The sequence below is a fragment of the Haliotis rubra genome, unplaced genomic scaffold (assembly GCF_003918875.1).
Source record: "Haliotis rubra isolate DU_JTF1 unplaced genomic scaffold, ASM391887v1 Scf90, whole genome shotgun sequence".
Taxonomy (NCBI): domain Eukaryota; kingdom Metazoa; phylum Mollusca; class Gastropoda; order Lepetellida; family Haliotidae; genus Haliotis; species Haliotis rubra.
In genome coordinates, this window is record NW_025767635.1 from 202,008 (window position 1) to 225,986 (window position 23,979).

The following is a 23,979-nucleotide window of genomic DNA, read 5'->3' on the forward strand; positions in this document are numbered from 1 at the left end:
TCATGTATCAAAGCTAGACCCTGTGATAGAGATTCATCATGTATCGAAGCTAGACCCTGTGAGTGAGATTCATCATGTATCAAAGCTAGACCCTGTGAGAGATATTTATCATGTATCAAAGCTAGTCACTGTGAGTGAGATTCATCATGTATCAAAGCTAGACCCTGTGAGAGATATTTATCATGTATCAAAGCTAGACCCTGTGATAGAGATTGATCATGTATCGAAGCTAGACCCTGTGATAGAGATTCATCATGTATCAAAGCTAGCCCCTGTGATAGAGATTTATCATGTATCAAAGCTAGACCCTGTGAGTGAGATTCATCATGTATCAAAGCTAGACCCTGTGATAGAGATTGATCATGTATCGAAGCTAGACCCTGTGATAGAGATTCATCATGTATCAAAGCTAGCCCCTGTGATAGAGATTCATCATGTATCAAAGCTAGCCCCTGTGAGTGAGATTGATCATGTATCAAAGCTAGACCCTGTGATAGAGATTCATCATGTATCAAAGCTAGACCCTGTGATAGAGATTCATCATGTATCAAAGCTAGACCCTGTGAGTGAGATTGATCATGTATCAAAGCTAGACCCTGTGATAGAGATTCATCATGTATCAAAGCTAGACCCTGTGATAGAGATTCATCATGTATCAAAGCTAGACCCTGTGAGTGAGATTCATCATGTATCAAAGCTAGACCCTGTGATAGAGATTCATCATGTATCAAAGCTAGACCCTGTGAGTGAGATTCATCATGTATCAAAGCTAGACCCTGTGATAGAGAGATTTATCATGTATCAAAGCTAGACCCTGTGATAGAGATTCATCATGTATCAAAGCTAGACCCTGTGATAGAGATTCATCATGTATCAAAGCTAGACCCTGTGAGTGAGATTGATCATGTATCAAAGCTAGACCCTGTGATAGAGATTCATCATGTATCAAAGCTAGACCCTGTGATAGAGATTGATCATGTATCAAAGCTAGACCCTGTGATAGAGATTTATCATGTATCAAAGCTATACCCTGTGAGTGAAATGTATCATGTATCAAAGCTAGACCCTGTGATAGAGATTCATCATGTATCAAAGCTAGCCCCTGTGAGAGAGATTTATCATGTATGAAAGCTAGATCCTGTGAGTGAGATTGATCATGTATCAAAGCTAGACCCTGTGATAGAGATTCATCATGTATCAAAGCTAGACCCTGTGATAGAGATTTATCATTTATGAAAGCTATACCCTGTGATAGAGATTCATCATGTATCAAAGCTAGACCCTGTGATAGAGATTCATCATGTATCAAAGCTAGACCCTGTGATAGAGATTCATCATGTATCAAAGCTAGACCCTGTGATAGAGATTGATCATGTATCAAAGCTAGTCACTGTGATAGAGATTGATCATGTATCAAAGCTAGACCCTGTGATAGAGATTTATCATGTATCAAAGTTAGACCCTGTGATAGAGATTTATCATGTATCAAAGCTAGTCTTCACTGTGAGATGGTGTGGGTATATTGGTGACAACCATCTATATCACTGAGACGGTGTGGGTATATTGGTGACAACCAGCTATATCACTGTGAGACGATGTGGGTATATTGGTGACAACCAGCTATATCACTGTGAGACGATGTGGGTATATTGGTGACAACCAGCTATGTCACTGTGAGATGGTGTGGGTATATTGGTGACAACCAGCTATATCACTGTGAGACGATGTGAGTATATTGGTGACAACCAGCTATATCACTGTGAGACGGTGTGGGTGTATTGGTGACAACCAGCTATGTCACTGTGAGATGGTGTGGGTATATTGGTGACAAACAGCTATATCACTGTGAGACGAATTGGGTATATTGGTGACAACCAGCTATATCACTGTGAGCCGGTGTGGGTATATTGGTGACAACCAGCTATATGACTGTGAGATGGTGTGGGTATATTGGTGACAACCAGCTATATCACTGTGAGTGTGAGACGACTTGGGTATATTGGTGACAACCAGTTATATCACTGTGAGACGGTGTGGGTATATTGGTGACAACCAGCTATATCATTGTGAGACGATGTGGGTATATATTGGTGACAACCAGCTATGTCACTGTGAGACGATGTAGGTATATTTGTGACAACCAGCTATATCACTGTGAGACGTTGTGGGTATATACTGGTGACAACCAGCTATATCACTGTGAGTGTGTGACGACTTGGGTATATTGGTGACAACCAGCTATATCACTGTGAGACGATGTGGGTATATTGGTGACAACCAGCTATATCACTGTGAGACGATGTGGGTATATTGGTGACAACCAGCTATATCACTGTGAGACGATGTGGGTATATATTGGTGACAACCAGCTATGTCAATGTGAGATGATGTGGGTATATCTTGGTGACAACCAACTATGTCACTGTGAGATGGTGTGGGTATATTGGTGACAACGAACTATATCACTGTGAGACGGTGTGGGTATATTGGTGACAACCAGCTATATCACTGTGAGACGGTGTGGGTATATTGGTGACAACCAGCTATATCACTGTGAGACGATGTGGGTATATTGGTGACAACCAGCTATATCACTGTGAGACGATGTGGGTATATATTGGTGACAACCAGCTATATCACTGTGAGACGATGTGGGTATATTGGTGACAACCAGCTATATCACTGTGAGACGGTGTGGGTATATTGGTGACAACCAGCTATATCACTGTGAGACGGTGTGGGTATATTGGTGACAACCAGCTATGTCACTGTGAGACGATGTGGGTATATTGGTGACAACCAGCTATATCACTGTGAGGCGGGTGTGGGTATATTGGTGACAACCAGCTATATCACTGTGAGATGTCAATGTGTGGGTATATTGGTGACAACCAGCTATATCACTGAGACGGTGTGGGTATATTGGTGACAACCAGCTATATCACTGTGAGACGGTGTGGGTATATTGGTGACAACCAGCTATATCATTGTGAGACGATGTGGGTATATATTGGTGACAACCAGCTATGTCACTGTGAGACGATGTAGGTATATTTGTGACAACCAGCTATATCACTGTGAGACGTTGTGGGTATATATTGGTGACAACCAGCTATATCACTGTGAGTGTGTGACGACTTGGGTATATTGGTGACAACCAGCTATATCACTGTGAGACGATGTGGGTATATTGGTGACAACCAGCTATGTCACTGTGAGACGATGTGGGTATATTGGTGACAACCAGCTATATCACTGTGAGACGGTGTGGGTATATTGGTGACAACCAGCTATATCACTGTGAGACGGTATTGGGTATATTGGTGACAACCAGCTATGTCACTGTGAGATGGATGTGGGTATATTGGTGACAACCAGCTATATCACTGTGAGACGGTGTGGGTATATTGGTGACAACCAGCTATATCACTGTGAGACGATGTGGGTATATTGGTGACAACCAGCTATATCACTGTGAGACGGTGTGGGTATATTGGTGACAACCAGCTATATCACTGTGAGACGGTGTGGGTATATTGGTGACAACCAGCTATATCACTGTGAGACGATTATGGTATATTGGTGACAACGTGCTATGTCACTGTGAGACGATGTGGGTATATTGGTGACAACCAGCTATATCATTGTGAGACGGTGTGGGTATATTGGTGACAACCAGCTATGTCACTGTGAGACGGTGTGGTTATATTGGTGACAACCAGCTATATCACTGTGAGACGGTGTGGGTATATTGGTGACAACCAGCTATATCACTGTGAGATATTGGTGACAACCAGCTGATAATGTGGGTATATTGGTGACAACCAGCTATGTCACTGTGAGACGATGTGGGTATATTGGTGACAACCAGCTATATCACTGTGAGACGATGTGGGTATATTGGTGACAACCAGCTATGTCAATGTGAGACGATGTGGGTATATATTGGTGACAACCAGCTATGTCACTGTGAGATGATGTGGGTATATTGGTGACAACCAGCTATATCACTGTGAGATGGTGTGGGTATATTGGTGACAACCAGCTATATCACTGTGAGACGGTGTGGGTATATTGGTGACAACCAGCTATATCACTGTGAGACGATGTGGGTATATATTGGTGACAACCAGCTATATCACTGTGAGACGGTGTGGGTATATTGGTGACAACCAGCTATATCACTGTGAGACGATGTGGGTATATTGGTGACAACCAGCTATATCACTGTGAGACGATGTGGGTATATTGGTGACAACCAGCTATATCACTGTGAGATCTGTGATGTGGGTATATTGGTGACAACCAGCTATATCACTGTGAGACGATGTGGGTATATTGGTGACAACCAGCTATATCACTGTGAGACGATGTGGGTATATTGGTGACAACCAGCTATATCACTGTGAGACGATGTGGGTATATTGGTGACAACCAGCTATGTCACTGTGAGACGGTGTGGGTATATTGGTGACAACCAGCTATATCACTGTGAGACGGTGTGGGTATATTGGTGACAACCAGCTATATCACTGTGAGACGGTGTGGGTATATTGGTGACAACCAGCTATATCACTGTGAGATGATGTAGGTATATTGGTGACAACCAGCTATATCACTGTGAGATGATGTGGGTATATTGGTGACAACCAGCTATATCACTGTGAGATGATGTAGGTATATTGGTGACAACCAGCTATATCACTGTGAGACGATGTGGGTATATTGGTGACAACCAGCTATATCACTGTGAGACGATGTGGGTATATTGGTGACAACCAGCTATGTCACTGTGAGACGATGTGGGTATATATTGGTGACAACCAGCTATATCACTGTGAGACCGTGTGGGTATATTGGTGACAACCAGCTATATCACTGTGAGACGATTTGGGTATATATTGGTGACAACCAGCTATGTCACTGTGAGACGATGTGGGTATATTGGTGACAACCAGCTATATCACTGTGAGACGATGTGGGTATATATTGGTGACAACCAGCTATATCACTGTGAGACGGTGTGGGTATATTGGTGACAACCAGCTATATCACTGTGAGATGATGTAGGTATATTGGTGACAACCAGCTATATCACTGTGAGATGATGTGGGTATATTGGCGACAACCAACTATATCACTGTGAGACGATGTGGGTATATTGGTGACAACCAACTATATCACTGTGAGACGGTGTGGGTATATTGGTGACAACCAGCTATATCACTGTGAGATGATGTAGGTATATTGGTGACAACCAGCTATATCACTGTGAGACGATGTGGGTATATTGGTGACAACCAGCTATGTCACTGTGAGAAGGTGTAGGTATATTGGTGTCCGCCTTGGCGTATCACCAATAACACTGTTTGGTGAAGTTGACTGCCTACTTGACCATAAGTCAGCTTGACCTCAAGGGCTGGGAAAGTAATCCTGATCCAGTATTGATCAAAGTATTGTTTAAGAACATGTTACAGTTTAGATCTTGACCCTAGCTTCAGCAATAATACCTATAAAGTTGATCCAGGATATAGACCGTGCTCTCCATACCCACCCACCATTCCACAGGGTTCTTGTATTGTTTTAATGATTGATAACTTATAAAGGCTTGCATTGCTATGCTGTGTATATGGAGGTGTATTAGTCAATATGGACTGCCATTACGTCACTGAACCCAGTTCTGATTGAGCGGGTATTTATTGAGGGGAACAATCAATGGAGGAGAGTCACCTTGTGATGATCCAACAGTAGGTAGCCCTGAAGGTCACGTAATGCCCAAGATAGCGTCACCCTGTAAAATTCACAGTTTGGGTAAACAGTTTTGTTGAAGAGTGTTTACTTGTTCCTTATACTTCAACATTTTATGCTTTAGTTCAATTCTGCATAGGCTTTTTATTCTTTATTTAATGTAGATGTTTAAACATCATTATATAAGTAGTGTGGGTAGATATCTGTCTCCCCTTGTGGTGACTGTCAGGAACATGGCCTCGCATGGTGTTTGAGTTAAATCAAGGTCGCACACCCTGACTGCTGTTGATACATATTGACTAAAATCCCTCAGTGGATGTTCACTCAGAAATTTGCTCATGAACACATGGATATATATTTAGTATTCAATGTTGTTGTTACGTCTTGCTGGTGTTCGAACTATAACCAAGGTACTTCAGTCAGTCAGTAATCAAATCTTGAAGTTGTGACATATAATCAGGGTCTCAGGTGAGATCTTGTTCCAAGACACACTCTTTCACTAACACTGACAGTCATAAATGCAGTCCCTCCCGAAAGATCTGGTTTAGAATTGTTCTTCATGAAGCCATGCTTGTGTTATGAGGCTACTAAGCCAGTTTGGTCACAGGTCAGGCTTACTTGGTTGATGCATATCCTTGTATCCCAACAATGTAAAGTCATGCTAATGGTGTTAATCCCTGGGTTGTATGGCCAAGACTTTTGACAGAGTAGCTTCATTACATTTGGAATATTGTCGAGTACAGTGTCAAACACCCTGTCACAATCATACACATACAGTCAAAGCATAAAACACAGAAGATGAAGGCAGTCACATACGAACACGAACACACACACACACACACACACACACACACACACACACACACACATGCACACACAAAGAGTTTTTCTTTTCATGAATATTTCGAATACGGATCAATTTCATTTATAATTTTTTTATATTTACTTTGAATATTCTGAGCATTTGTTAGCATTGCTTCATGTAGTGAGTGCAGGAAACGCCTGTTTGAAGTGTGAGGAATGTAGCACTTTTGGGGCTACAACCTCAGTAGCCATTATCTTCCTGGTCACACGGCCTCACCAAGTACCACAGTCACTGTGGTGGAGAATGTCTCGTGCACCTGATGCTAAACACAAATATTGTCACACTTGTGCCTTTTACCCACTGCTCAAGTTGATGTCATTGTTTTACTTAGTACTTCAACACATAGGGTCCCCCCAGTGGAGACCCATCCCTCCCTCGCACCAGATGACTGATGCAGCATAACAAGTATAGACTTTCTGTGGAGCATGATGTATGTCAAATGAGCTTTCCAAGGATAGACAATGCCTTTTAGAAAGAGTATAAAATGCAACATATATGTTATGTTTTGTATTTGAGATTCCACTTTCCCAGGAAAGGACAGATTCTAGTACTTTTTCGGAGGTTGAGTCCCACCTGGGATTTGAACCCACTCTTTCAGAGTAAGGCTCCATATCGCCAGGACTCAAATTTCCAATTACGCATTGAAAAATAATTGTTGCATACCAATTACGCATTTAAAATGTTAGATACGCAAAAAGTTTAAAACAAATGCTTACGGAATATTTTTATAAAAATCGCTTGCATAATGAAAAAGACATCGATTGCTATCAAGTTGTACTGTTAGTATAGGACAAGTGTTGTACTGTCAGTATAGGATCAGTGATTCATTATGAAATCATTTCCATTATATTTAAGTTGGTTTTGATTAGGTATGACATAAGGCAGAACATACCTGCTTAGTAAACTTACTCAATTCCATAATACATAAAATGACTGAAATACGCACATATTTGAAAGCAGTGGGTAACGGAAAATGAAATACCTACTCAACATTCTTAATACCCACTCCAAAGAAATACAGTGGGTACAGTACCCACATGAGTTAAATCTTATCTGGAGCTCTGGTTTTAGGTCTTATTCTTACTGCTACACATCTTACAGCATCACCAGTGTTAGGTCTTATAGTTAATACTTACTGCCACACATCTTACAGCATCACCAGTGTTAGGTCTTATAGTTAATACTTACTGCCACACATCTTACAGCATCACCAGTGTTAGGTCTTATAGTTAATACTTACTGCTACACATCTTACAGCATCACCAGTGTTAGGTCTTATAGTTAATACTTACTGCCACACATCTTACAGCATCACCAGTGTTAGGTCTTATAGTTAATACTTACTGCCACACATCTTACAGCATCACCAGTGTTAGGTCTTATAGTTAATACTTACTGCCACACATCTTACAGCATCACCAGTGTTAGGTCTTATAGTTAATACTTACTGCCACACATCTTACAGCATCACCAGTGTTAGGTCTTATAGTTAATACTTACTGCCACACATCTTACAGCATCACCAGTGTTAGGTCTTATAGTTAATACTTACTGCCACACATCTTACAGCATCACCAGTGTTAGGTCTTATAGTTAATACTTACTGCCACACATCTTACAGCATCACCAGTGTTAGGTCTTATAGTTAATACTTACTGCCACACATCTTACAGCATCACCAGTGTTAGGTCTTATAGTTAATACTTACTGCCACACATCTTACAGCATCACCAGTGTTAGGTCTTATAGTTAATACACACATCTTACAGCATCACCACATCTTACAGCTTACACCAGTGTTAGGTCTTATAGTTAATACTTACTGCCACACATCTTACAGCATCACCAGTGTTAGGTCTTATAGTTAATACTTACTGCTACACATCTTACAGCATCACCAGTGTTAGGTCTTATAGTTAATACTTACTGCCACACATCTTACAGCATCACCAGTGTTAGGTCTTATAGTTAATACTTACTGCACACATCTTACAGCATCACCAGTGTTAGGTCTTATAGTTAATACTTACTGCCACATCTTACAGCATCACCAGTGTTAGGTCTTATAGTTAATACTTACTGCCACACATCTTACAGCATCACCAGTGTTAGGTCTTATAGTTAATACTTACTGCCACACATCTTACAGCATCACCAGTGTTAGGTCTTATAGTTAATACTTACTGCATCACACATCTTACAGCACCACCAGTGTTAGGTCTTACCATAGTTAATACTTACTGCTACACATCTTACAGCATCACCAGTGTTAGGTCTTATAGTTAATACTTACTGCCACACATCTTACAGCATCACCAGTGTTAGGTCTTATAGTTAATACTTACTGCCACACATCTTACAGCATCACCAGTGTTAGGTCTTATAGTTAATACTTACTGCCACATGGTTAACCTGAAGTAACCTTCAACCTATAATGCAGTCTGTTCGTGTATCAACAATCTCGGTTGTATTCCTGCCAGGTTGTTATCCATTCACTAAAGGTAACCTTGATCTGTCCAGATGTCACCAGGATGCCGCTGCACAGCTGCCACACCGAAGCGATCCAACCATGATGAACTCAACTACAAACAGAACTCTAATGTCTTCGTGGTCTTTTGCAGATTCACGAAGAAATGGCGAGCTAAAGTCGGGGTCACTAGGTACTAATACTCCTCCGCCTGAAAGAAAAAGCAGCAAGTTTGCAGCTCTAGGTAAAATATTCAAGCCTTGGAAATGGAGGCGAAAGAAAAAGAGTGAAAAAATAGAAAAGACAGCAGTAGGTGAGTGACCTTTGACCTCCCATATAGATGAGAATTATGTGTTTAGATCAATACAGGTATTGGTACATGAACAGTATGAATAGTTACACTATAGCCACTATAGGCTGGTATGGACAATATAAATATATGAACTATAGCCACTATAGGCTGGTATGGACGGTATGTATATTACACTATAGCCACTATTGGCTGGTATGGACGGTATGTATATTACACTATAGCCACTATAGGCTGGTATGGACAGTATGTATATTACACTATAGCCACTATAGGCTGGTATGGACGGTATGTATATTACACTATAGCCACTATAGGCTGGTATGGACAGTATGTATATTGTACTATAGCCACTATAGGCTGGTATGGACAGTATGTATATATTACACCATAGCCACTTTAGGCTTGTATTGACAGTATGTATATTGTACTATAGCCACTATAGGCTGGTATGGACAGTATGTATATTACACTATAGCCACTATAGGCTGGTATGGACAGTATGTATATTGTACTATAGCCACTATAGGCTGGTATGGACAGTATGTATATTGTACTATAGCCACTATAGGCTGGTATGGACAGTATGTATATTGTACTATAGCCACTATAGGCTGGTATGGACAGTATGTATATTGTACTATAGCCACTATAGGCTGGTATGGACAGTATGTATAATACACTATAGCCACTATAGGCTGGTATGGACAGTATGTATATTGTACTATAGCAACTATAGGCTGGTATGGATAGTATGTATATTACACTATAGCCACTATAGGCTGGTATGGACGGTATGTATATTACACTATAGCCACTATAGGCTGGTATGGACAGTATGTATATTGTACTATAGCCACTATAGGCTGGTATGGACACTATGTATATTACACTGTAGCCACTATAGGCTGGTATGGACAGTATGTATATTACACTATAGCCACTATAGCTGGTATGGACAGTATGTATAATACACCATAGGCTGGTATGGACAGTATGTATAATACACTATAGCCACTATAGGCTGGTATGGACAGTATGTATATTGTACTATATCCACTATAGGCTGGTATGGACAGTATGTATAATACACTATAGCAGCTATGGCTGGTATGGACGGTATGTATGTATTAATACACTATAGGCTGGTATGGACAGTATGTATAATACACTATAGCCACTACAGGCTGGTATGGACAGTATGTATATTGTACTATAGCCACTATTGGCTGGTATGGGCAGTATGTATATTGTACTATAGCCACTACAGGCTGGTATGGACAGTATGTATATTGTACTATAGCAACTATAGGCTGGTATGGACAGTATGTATATTGTACTATAGCCACTATAGGCTGGTATGGACAGTATGTATATTGTACTATAGCCACTATAGGCTGGTATGGACACTATGTATATTACACTGTAGCCACTATAGGCTGGTATGGACAGTATGTATAATACACTGTAGCCGCTATAGCTGGTATGGACAGTATGTATAATACACTATAGGCTGGTATGGACAGTATGTATAATACACTATAGCCACTACAGGCTGGTATGGACAGTATGTATATTGTACTATATCCACTATAGGCTGGTATGGACAGTATGTATAATACACTGTAGCCGCTATAGCTGGTATGGACAGTATGTATAATACACTATAGGCTGGTATGGACAGTATGTATAATACACTATAGCCACTACAGGCTGGTATGGACAGTATGTATATTGTACTATAGCAACTATAGGCTGGTATGGACAGTATGTATATTGTACTATAGCAACTATAGGCTGGTATGGACAGTATGTATATTGTACTATAGCCACTATTGGCTGGTATGGACAGTATGTATGTTATTACTATAGCCGCTATAGGCTGGTATGGACAGTATGTATATTGTACTATAGCCACTATAGGCTGGTATGGACAGTATGTATATTGTACTATAGCCACTATAGGCTGGTATGGGCAGTATGTATATTGTACTATAGCCACTATTGGCTGGTATGGACAGTATGTATATTGTACTATAGCCACTATAGGCTGGTATGGACAGTATGTATATTGTACTATAGCCACTATAGGCTGGTATGGACAGTATGTATATTACACTATAGCCACTATAGGCTGGTATGGACAGTATGTATATTGTACTATAGCCACTATAGGCTGGTATGGACAGTATGTATAATACACTATAGCCACTACAGGCTGGTATGGACAGTATGTATATTGTACTATAGCCACTATAGGCTGGTATGGGCAGTATGTATTTTGTACTATAGCAACTATAGGCTGGTATGGACAGTATGTATATTGTACTATAGCCACTATAGGCTGGTATGGAAGGTATGTATAATACACTATAGCCACTATAGGCTGGTATGGACAGTATGTATATTGTACTATAGCCACTATAGGCTGGTATGTATATTGTACTATAGCCGCTATTGGCTGGTATGGACATTATGTATATTACACTATAGCCACTATAGGCTGGTATGGACAGTATGTATATTGTACTATAGCCGCTATTGGCTGGTATGGACATTATGTATATTACACTATAGCCACTATAGGCTGGTATGGACAGTATGTATATTGTACTATAGCCACTATAGGCTGGTATGGACAGTATGTATATTGTACTATAGCCACTTCAGGCTGGTATGGACAGTATGTATATTGTACTATAGCCACTATAGGCTGGTATGGACAATATGTATAATACACTATAGCCACTATAGGCTGGTATGGACAGTATGTATATTGTACTATAGCCACTACAGGCTGGTATGGAAGGTATGTATATTATACTATAGCCACTACAGTGAAATAAGTTTGATATTTGACAGGTTTTGTTAAATTGTGTAGTAGTCACATCAGGATTGTCTGTTATCAAACGTTTATGTCCTACAGGCATGTGAGCAGCATTGTCATGACTGCATGTTGAATTTTCCAGATTTAGAGAGAAAAATATCTATGCGGACAAGTCGAGAAGAGTTAATACGAAAAGGAGTTTTACGCGAGCCTGAGGACAACGTGCAGAACCATGTACCAAAGATAGGTGAGTTGAGAAGTCTACTACAGGCTGACCACAATGGGCTTCTCAATGGCGTGCGTGCATGCGTGCGTGCGTGCGGCGTGTTTTCCCCACATACAGACTGTAATCACAAGGCTGTAGTGGTTCCCAATGTATGTGTGTATACTCCCACATACAGACTGTAATCACAAGGTTGTAGTGGATCTCAATGTGTGTGTACATACTCCCACATACAGACTGTAATCACAAGGCTGTAGTGGTTCCCAATGTGTGTGTGTATAGTCCCACATACAGACTGTAATCACAGGGTTGTAGTGGATCCCAATGTGTGTGTACATACTCCCACATACAGACTGTAATTGCTGGGCTGTAGTGGATCACAATGTGTGTGTATACTCCCACATACAGACTGTAATCACAAGGCTGTAGTGGTTCCCAATGTGTGTGTACATACTCCCACATACAGACTGTAATCACAAGGTTGTAGTGGATCCCAATGTGTGTGTGTATACTCCCACATACAGACTGTAATCACAGGGTTGTAGTGGATCTCAATGTGTGTGTGTATACTCCCACATACAGACTGTAATCACAAGGTTGTAGTGGATCCCAATGTGTGTGTATACTCCCACATACAGACTGTAATCTGAGGGTTGTAGTGGATCCCAATGTGTGTGTGTATACTCCCACATACAGACTGTAATCACAAGGCTGTAGTGGTTCCCAATGTGTGTATTATACTCCCACATACAGACTGTAATCACTAAGGTTGTAGTGGATCCCAATGTGTGTGTGTATACTCCCACATACAGACTGTAATCACAGGGTTGTAGTGGATCTCAATGTGTGTGTATATCTCCCACATACAGACTGTAATCCTAGGGTTGTAGTGGATCCCAATGTGTGTGTGTATCCCCACATACAGACTGTAATCACTAGGGTTGTAGTGGATCCCAATGTGTGTGTATGCTCCACATACAGACTGTAATCACAGGGTTGTAGTGGATCCCAATGTGTGTGTATGTCTCCCACATACAGACTGTAATCACAAGGTTGTAGTGGATCCCAATGTGTGTGTATAGTCCCACATACAGACTGTAATCCTGGGCTGTAGTGGTTCCCAATGTGTATACTCCCACATACAGACTGTAATCACAAGGCTGTAGTGGTTCCCCAATGTGTGATGTGTATGCTCCCACATACAGACTGTAATCACTGGGGCTGTAGTGGTTCCCAATGTGTGTGTATATGCCACATACAGACTGTAATCACAAGGCTGTAGTGGATCCCAATGTGTGTGTATACTCCACATACAGACTGTAATCACAAGGCTGTAGTGGATCCCCATGTGTGTGTGTGTATACTCCCCACATACAGACTGTAATCACAGGGTTGTAGTGGATCTCAATACCGTATGTGTGTGTATGCTCCCACATACAGACTGTAATCACAGGGTTGTAGTGGATCTCAATGTGTGTGTGTATACTCCCACATACAGACTGTAATCACAAGGCTGTAGTGGATCCCAATGTGTGTGTGTATACTCCCACATACAGACTGTAATCACAGGGTTGTAGTGGATCCCAATGTATGTGTGTATACTCCCACATACAGACTGTAATCACAAGGCTGTAGTGGATCTCAATGTGTGTGTACATACTCCCACATACAGACTGTAATCACAAGGTTGTAGTGGATCCCAATGTGTGTGTGTATACTCCCACATACAGACTGTAATCACAGGGTTGTAGTGGATCCCAATGTGTGTGTGTATACTCCAACATACAGACTGTAATCACAAGGTTGTAGTGGATCCCAATGTGTGTGTGTATACTCCCACATACAGACTGTAATCACAGGGTTGTAGTGGATCCCAATGTGTGTGTGTATAGTCCAACATACAGACTGTAATCACAAGGCTGTAGTGGTTCCCAATGTGTGTGTGTATAGTCCCACATACAGACTGTAATCACAAGGCTGTAGTGGTTCTCAATGTGTGTGTGTATAGTCCCACATACAGACTGTAATCACAAGGCTGTAGTGGATCCCAATGTGTGTGTACATACTCCCACATACAGACTGTAATCACAAGGCTGTAGTGGTTCCCAATGTGTGTGTGTATAGTCCCACATACAGACTGTAATCACAAGGCTGTAGTGGATCCCAATGTGTGTGTACATACTCCCACATACAGACTGTAATCACAAGGCTGTAGTGGTTCCCAATGTGTGTGTACATACTCCCACATACAGACTGTAATCACAAGGTTGTAGTGGATCCCAATGTGTGTGTGTATACTCCCACATACAGACTGTAATCACAGGGCTGTAGTGGATCCCAATGTGTGTGTGTATAGTCCCACATACAGACTGTAATCGCTGGGCTGTAGTGGATCACAATGTGTGTATATACCTACTCCCACATACAGACTGTAATCACAGGGCTGTAGTTTTTCTTGGGTTCAGTAATTGATGAATTCTCCACATGTCTGCACATAAAAATGAGAAAATTGTTCACCCTATTAACCTGACCTGTAAGGGGACAACCTTTTATATATTTTCTGGTGAAGACCTGAACTTTGTGTCTTATCTACTGATGTGGCTGTCATTGGGAACTGAACCATGGCAACTGCAAGTATCATTTGTCTGTTTCATGCTGTGAGAAGCCAGTTTACTGATGTTTTGTGGATTTTTCAATACTATAACAGAGGTTAAATTGTTCGAATGTCACTTCATTTACTTATATCAATATCATTTTTACCAGTCAGTAAACTGAATAGCTGTCAGTTTGGAAGATTGATTGTATTCAACCATATTGATTCATTTACTTGAATTGTTTCAATTTCTCCCACTGTCATATGCCGCTGTATTAGAACTTCTCCATTTTTCAACCTACTGGAAACATTATGAGTGACCTGTTTTCAAATCAGCACAACAAAGGGGGAGTGTACAGCTGCCAGCAACTATATTTAGAGAGTCTGTAAGCTGCAGATGGAATACTACATCTTAAGGTATTATGCACTCTGAACTAAAGGATTACTGCGTGTACTGCAGTGGTGCCAAGAGAGTTATCTCTCCTTGGTTTTGAGTGTTCAAAAATGTATAATATCAACAGGAGTATTATACTCACGCTTCTCTGACTGATGCTGAGTGTCTAAAAATAGTTGGAATGGATGAGCCAGCATGTTGTTGGCTGTGAGGTTCAGGAGCAGTAACCCACATCTCAACATTGTTGTCTTGTGGTTCAAGTGGAGTGGGTTGGGGGTGTGTAATGGATCATGTTGTTGGCTGTGAGCTTCAGAACAGTAACCCACATCTCAACATACTGGTTGTCTTGTGGTTCAAGTGGTCAGTAGGTTGGGGGGATGTAATGGATGAGCCAGCATGTTGTTGGCTGTGAGCTTCAGGAGCAGTAACCCACATCTCAACATACTGGTTGTCTTGTGGTTCAAGTGGTCAGTGGGTTGGGGGGGTGTAATGGATGAGCCAGCATGTTGTTGGCTGTGATCTTCAGGAGCAGTAACCCACATCTCAACATACTGGTTGTCTTGTGGTTCCAGTGGTCAGTAGGTTGGGGGGGTGTAATGGTCGACATGGTAGGCAGGTTAGCAGCCATTGTGTAATGTTCAAATCCATGCTGTTCAGTAATATGTGGTGGTCATAGGTGAGCTGTGAGGATCATCTCTAACAGGTGCTTGATAGTCAATACCCAGCTTATAGCCAGTGTTCTGAAGAACTCAGTAGAGAACTGACTTATCGTGTAACACCGGAACTGTTGGTATTCAGACAGTTATAGTAGGTTCTTCCCAAGTAACGATACGTACTTCGGGGAGTACTACTTTACACAAGATATTCACTGGGTAACACTGGACACTCACTCAGTACACTAGACAGGGATTTACAGGACTCGAATTCCTGCATCCTACACGCATAAACTTGACAATGGACGCAACAAAATTTATTAGAGCATCCACAGGGACTCAAAAAGGCCAAATACCTTTTGTAAAAATTCCAATCAAGTGACAATAAATTATCACTGAGTTTCCTACTAGCTCGGTTATGGTATTATTTGCAATTTAATTACTGTAACAATGTGATGATCATGATACACAATGCAATAACAGTATTAATAATAATATTTAAGTGTCCAGGACCCCTGAAAATTAAGAGTATGAGTCCCAGGGACCCTCAAATACAGGACTCCATGTAAATCTCTGACTAGATATTCACTCAATAACACTACATATTCACTGGGTACCACTAGACACTCACTGAGTAACACTGGATATTCACTCAATAATATACAATTATAGACTGGTGATGAGGTCAATACCTGTTTTTATGGACCCGCGAAAAGCAGTATTGACAGAGGACGAAGTCGAGGTCAATAATGCTTTTTCGTGGAATCCATAAAACAGGTATTGATTGAATCAATTCACTCAGTCTATAATTGTTTTATTATGTAATTACCGAAAAAAAGCTTCTAAAATCCAAAACATGTCCATTTAGTCAAGAAAAGTAATTTTATTTTCACTACAAACCAATAACGTTATGTCAACAATACTGTGACATGTAAACAATAGAATGACGTCATAGCTTGACGTGAATGACGTCATAGCTTGACGTCATAGTAACTCAGGTCAATATGACTTTTGGTTGGACCTGGGTTGGAGTCAATATGCTTTTCTGTCGACGGTCACGTGACCGCCTCTAGACCAATCAGGTAGCCGGAAAAATATGCTTGCATAATAACACTAGATATTCACTGGGTATCACTAGACACTCAATAACACTAGATAGTCACTGGGTACCAATAGACACTCAGTAACACTAGATATTCACTCAGTAACACTAGATATTCACTCAATAACACTAGATAGTCACTGGGTAAAACTAGATAATCAAGCAATAACACTAGATATTCACTGGGTACCACTAGACACTCACTGGGTACCACTAGATATTCACTCAGTAGCACTAGATATTCACTCAATAACACTAGATAGTCACTGGGTACCACTAGATAATCAAGCAGTAACACTAGATATTCACTGGGTACCACTAGACTCTCAGTAGCACTAGATATTCACTCAATAACACTAGATAGTCACTGGGTACCAATAGATAAGCAATAACAATACATATTCACTGGGTACCAATAGATAATCAGGCAATAACACTACATATTCATTGGGTACCACTAGACAATCACTCAGTAACAGTAGATATTCACTCAGCAACACTGGATATTCACCCAATAATGCTACATATTCACTGGGTACCTCTAAATATTCAAGCCATAACACTAGATATTCACTGGGTACCACTAGACTCTCACTCAGTAACACTGGATATTCACTCAATAACACTAGATGTTCACTGGGTACCACCACTATCAAGCAATAACACTTACTCAGTAACACTAGATATTCACTAGACACTTACTCCAGTAACACTAAATATTCACTGGGTACCACTAGACACCCACTCAGTAACACTAGATGTTCACTGGGTACCACTAGATAATCAAGCAATAACACAAGATATTCACTGGGTACCACTAGGCATTCACTCAGTAACACTAGATATTCACTGGGTACCACTAGATAATCAAGCAATAACACAAGATATTCACTGAGTACCACTAGACACCCACTCAGTAACACTAGATATTCACTGGGTACCACTAGATAATCAAGCAATAACACAAGATATTCACTGGGTACCACTAGACACCCACTCAGTAACACTAGGTATTCACTGGGTACCACTAGATAATCAAGCAATAACACAAGATATTCACTGGGTACCACTAGACACCCACTCAGTAACACTAGATATTCACTGGGTACCACTAGATAATCAAGCAATAACACAAGATATTCACTGGGTACCACTAGACACTCACTCAGTAACACTAGATATTCACTGGGTACCACTAGATAATCAAGCAATAACACAAGATATTCACTGGGTACAACTAGATAATCAAGCAATAACACAAGATATTCACTGGGTACCACTAGGCACCCACTCAGTAACACTAGATATTCACTGGGTACCACTAGATAATCAAGCAATAACACTAGATATTCACTTGGTACCACTAGACACCCACTCAGTAACACTAGATATTCACTGGGTACCACTAGATAATCAAGCAATAACAAGCAATGTTGGAACCTAGGATACGACAAAGAAATTTCATTACCTCAAGTATTTGCTCAAGAACAACATGGCGGCTAGACAACAGCTGCCTTCTAAATGCTCAAGAACTAGAATTAATGGGAGTAGTTTAAACAACAACTGCCTTCTAAATCCGACAATTAATAGGGTAGTTTTAAATACTAAAATTATCATGGTTGCTCTAAATCCTACAATATAGGTGATGAGGGTAGTTCTAATTCCTACAATATAGGTGCTGAGGGTAGTTCTAAATCCTACAATATAGGTGCTGAGGGTAGTTCTAATTCCTACAATATAGGTGATGAGGGTAGTTCTAATTCCTACAATATAGGTGATGAGAGTAGTTCTAAATCCTACAATATAGGTGATGAGGGTAGTTCTAAATCCTACAATATAGGTGATGAGAGTAGTTCTAAATCCTACAATATAGGTGCTGAGGGTAGTTCTTAATCTTACATTAGAGGAGCTATCTCTGAGAGCTCGATACTGACTTCTGCCTGGACCTAGCCCTTGTCGACACTGATATTGGGGAAGACAAAGAACACTCGAACCTCATGGTACACAGACCTCATGTAAAAGACAGTGGAGTTTAGTGTTAGCATGGAACAGGTATACAGACCTCATGTAAGGTATACAGACCTCATGAGATCCTCATGTAAAAGACAGTGGAGTTTAGTGTTAGCATGGAACAGGTACACAGATCCTCATGTAAAAGGCAGTGGAGTTTAGTGTTAGCATGGAGCAGGTACACAGACCTCATGTAAAAGGCAGTGGAGTTTAGTGTTAGCATGGAACAGGTACACAGATCCTCATGTAAAAGGCAGTGGAGTTTAGTGTTAGCATGGAGCAGGTATACAGACCTCATGTAAAAGGCAGTGGAGTTTAGTGTTAGCATGGAACAGGTACACAGATCCTCATGTAAAAGGCAGTGGAGTTTAGTGTTAGCATGGAACAGGTACACAGATCCTCATGTAAAAGGCAGTGGAGTTTAGTGTTAGCATGGACCAGGTACACAGTGGAGTTTAGACCTCATGTACAAGGCAGTGGAGTTTAGTGCTAGCATCTAAAGGCAGTGGAAGTTATCCTTAGGTACTGCTTCCCAAGGTGGAGAGTTCCTGCTGATGTTGTGTTACCTGCATGGACCAGGTACACAGACCTCATGTTAAAGGCAATGGAGCCTTACATTGTGGGATTGTTGTTTAATTGTTGTTTACAGAATTGTTGCACTTGGAGAGTTGTACACAGAGTACTGTTTCTGCAAAGTGGTTGTACTGGGAGTGTTATATTATACCAGCAACATAATTAGGAATGTTTTCAAGCAGTTATCTATATACCTGTTACTAACAAAGTAATTCAAAGGCTTCTCAAATATCCCTCTATACTGCCATCCATTATTGTTCTGGTAAATCGCCACCATCATCATAGTCATAATTAGGGGTGGGTATCACAGAGAATTTTCATATTGCAATATATTGCGATGCGAAAGTTTATATTGCAATATGTTTTGCAATATGTTGCCAGAAGTTTTTTTCAACAAAAAAACTAAGATTTTGCTTGATTTATAAAGCAAAAACACAACAAAATCACTATGCTTGATTAAGCTTTAATAAAAACTTGTAATCATCACAAAATAAAAAATGTAAATAATATTTGGCACAAATCAAACTAGGAAAAGAACAATTTAACATCTACACAGTGGTTACTACTTTGAACTACTTTCTCAACTCTCAGAAATTTTAGATTTTAGACAGCAACTTGACCTGGTCAGGACATATCAGAGATCACTGGTCATTATAATAAGTAAATATATATATAACGTTCAGATCCAACACATTGCAAAACACTTCAAACCGAACTTAACAATCCAGTTAAATGTAATTGTCACCACGATCATTCCCACCACCATTACCACTAAGGGTGATTATTGAGGGGGAAACAACTATTGTGATAGTGATAGTCTACTGCAACATACTATTGTGATAGCGATAGTCTACTGCAACATACTATTGTGATAGCGATAGTCTACTGCAACATACTATTGTGATAGTGATAGTCTATTGCAACATACTATTGTGATAGCGATAGTCTACTGCAACATACTATTGTGATAGCGATAGTCTACTGCAACATACTATTGTGATAGCGATAGTCTATTGCAACATACTATTGTGATAGCGATAGTCTACTGCAACATACTATTGTGATAGCGATAGTCTACTGCAACATACTATTGTGATAGCGATAGTCTATTGCAACATACTATTGTGATAGCGATAGTCTACTGCAACATACTATTGTGATAGCGATAGTCTATTGCAACATACTATTGTGATAGCGATAGTCTACTGCAACATACTATTGTGATAGCGATAGTCTATTGCAACATACTATTGTGATAGCGATAGTCTATTGCAACATACTATTGTGATAGCGATAGTCTATTGCAACATACTATTGTGATAGCGATAGTCTATTGCAACATACTATTGTGATAGCGATAGTCTACTGCAACATACTATTGTGATAGCGATAGTCTATTGCAACATACTATTGTGATAGCGATAGTCTACTGCAACATACTATTGTGATAGCGATAGTCTATTGCAACATACTATTGTGATAGCGATAGTCTACTGCAACATACTATTGTGATAGTGATAGTCTACTGCAACATACTATTGTGATAGCGATAGTCTACTGCAACATACTATTGTGATAGCGATAGTCTATTGCAACATACTATTGTGATAGCGATAGTCTATTGCAACATACTATTGTGATAGCGATAGTCTACTGCAACATACTATTGTGATAGCGATAGTCTACTGCAACATACTATTGTGATGGCGATAGTCTATTGCAACATACTATTGTGATAGCGATAGTCTATTGCAACATACTATTGTGATGGCGATAGTCTATTGCAACATACTATTGTGATAGCGATAGTCTATTGCAACATACTATTGTGATAGCGATAGTCTATTGCAACATACTATTGTGATGGCGATAGTCTACTGCAACATACTATTGTGATGGCGATAGTCTATTGCAACATACTATTGTGATAGCGATAGTCTATTGCAACATACTATTGTGATAGCGATAGTCTAGTGCAACATACTATTGTGATAGCGATAGTCTATTGCAACATACTATTGTGATAGCGATAGTCTAGTGCAACATACTATTGTGATAGCGATAGTCTATTGCAACATACTATTGTGATAGCGATAGTCTATTGCAACATACTATTGTGATAGCGATAGTCTATTGCAACATACTATTGTGATAGCGATAGTCTATTGCAACATACTATTGTGATAGCGATAGTCTATTGCAACATACTATTGTGATGGCGATAGTCTATTGCAACATACTATTGTGATAGCGATAGTCTATTGCAACATACTATTGTGATAGCGATAGTCTATTGCAACATACTATTGTGATAGCGATGGTCTATTGCAACATACTATTGTGATAGCGATAGTCTATTGCAACATACTATTGTGATAGCGATAGTCTATTGCAACATACTATTGTGATGCGATAGTCGATTGTCTACATGCTAACATACTATTGTGATAGCGATAGTCTATTGCAACATACTATTGTGATAGCGATAGTCTATTGCAACATACTATTGTGATAGCGATAGTCTATTGCAACATACTATTGTGATGGCGATAGTCTGTTGCAACATACTATTGTGATGGCGATAGTCTATTGCAACATACTATTGTGATGGCGATAGTCTATTGCAACATACTATTGTGATGGCGATAGTCTATTGCAACATACTATTGTGATAGCGATAGTCTATTGCAACATACTATTGTGATAGCGATAGTCTATTGCAACATACTATTGTGATGGCGATAGTCTATTGCAACATACTATTGTGATAGCGATAGTCTATTGCAACATACTATTGTGATGGCGATGGTCTATACTATTGTGATATGGCTGCAACATACTATTGTGATAGCGATAGTCTATTGCAACATACTATTGTGATAGCGATAGTCTATTGCAACATACTATTGTGATAGCGATAGTCTATTGCAACATACTATTGTGATAGCGATAGTCTATTGCAACATACTATTGTGATAGCGATGGTCTATTGCAACATACTATTGTGATAGCGATAGTCTATTGCAACATACTATTGTGATAGCGATAGTCTATTGCAACATACTATTGTGATAGCGATAGTCTATTGCAACATACTATTGTGATAGCGATAGTCTATTGCAACATACTATTGTGATAGCGATAGTCGATTGCAACATACTATTGTGATAGCGATAGTCTATTGCAACATACTATTGTGATAGCGATAGTCTATTGCAACATACTATTGTGATAGCGATAGTCTATTGCAACATACTATTGTGATAGCGATAGTCTATTGCAACATACTATTGTGATGGCGATAGTCTATTGCAACATACTATTGTGATAGCGATAGTCTATTGCAACATACTATTGTGATGGCGATAGTCTATTGCAACATACTATTGTGATAGCGATGGTCTATTGCAACATACTATTGTGATAGCGATGGTCTATTGCATACATACTATTGTGATAGTGATAGTCTATTGCAACATACTATTGTGATAGTGATAGTCTATTGCGGCATACTATTGTGATGGCGATAGTCTATTGCAACATACTATTGTGATGGCGATGGTCTATTGCAACATACTATTGTGATAGCGATAGTCTATTGCAACATACTATTGTGATAGTGATAGTCTATTGCAACATACTATTGTGATAGCGATAGTCTATTGCGACATACTATTGTGATAGCGATAGTCTATTGCAACATACTATTGTGATAGCGATAGTCTATTGCAACATACTATTGTGATAGCGATAGTCTATTGCAACATACTATTGTGATAGCGATAGTCTATTGCAACATACTATTGTGATAGTGATAGTCTGTGCGACATACTATTGTGATAGCGATAGTCTATTACTATTGTGATAGCGATAGTCTATTGCGACATACTATTGTGATAGCGATAGTCTATTGCAACATACTATTGTGATAGCGATAGTCTATTGCAACATACTATTGTGATAGCGATAGTCTATTGCAACATACTATTGTGATAGCGATAGTCTATTGCAACATACTATTGTGATAGCGATAGTCTATTGCAACATACTATTGTGATAGCGATAGTCTATTGCAACATACTATTGTGATAGCGATAGTCTATTGCAACATACTATTGTGATAGCGATAGTCTATTGCAACATACTATTGTGATAGCGATAGTCTATTGCAACATACTATTGTGATAGCGATAGTCTATTGCAACATACTATTG

At 39.8% G+C, this 23,979-nt stretch overlaps 1 protein-coding gene across 1 annotated transcript in view; it reads left to right on the forward strand.

The window, feature by feature from the left end:
- LOC124263972 (phosphatase and actin regulator 4-like) overlaps positions 1 to 23,979 on the forward strand; it is a 109,228-nt gene that overhangs the window by 37,319 nt on the left and 47,930 nt on the right. The window contains exons 3-4 of the mRNA XM_046698702.1: positions 9,235 to 9,393; positions 12,360 to 12,464. Coding sequence (XP_046554658.1) covers positions 9,235 to 9,393; positions 12,360 to 12,464 — 264 coding nt within the window. The remainder of the gene's footprint in view (positions 1 to 9,234; positions 9,394 to 12,359; positions 12,465 to 23,979) is intronic.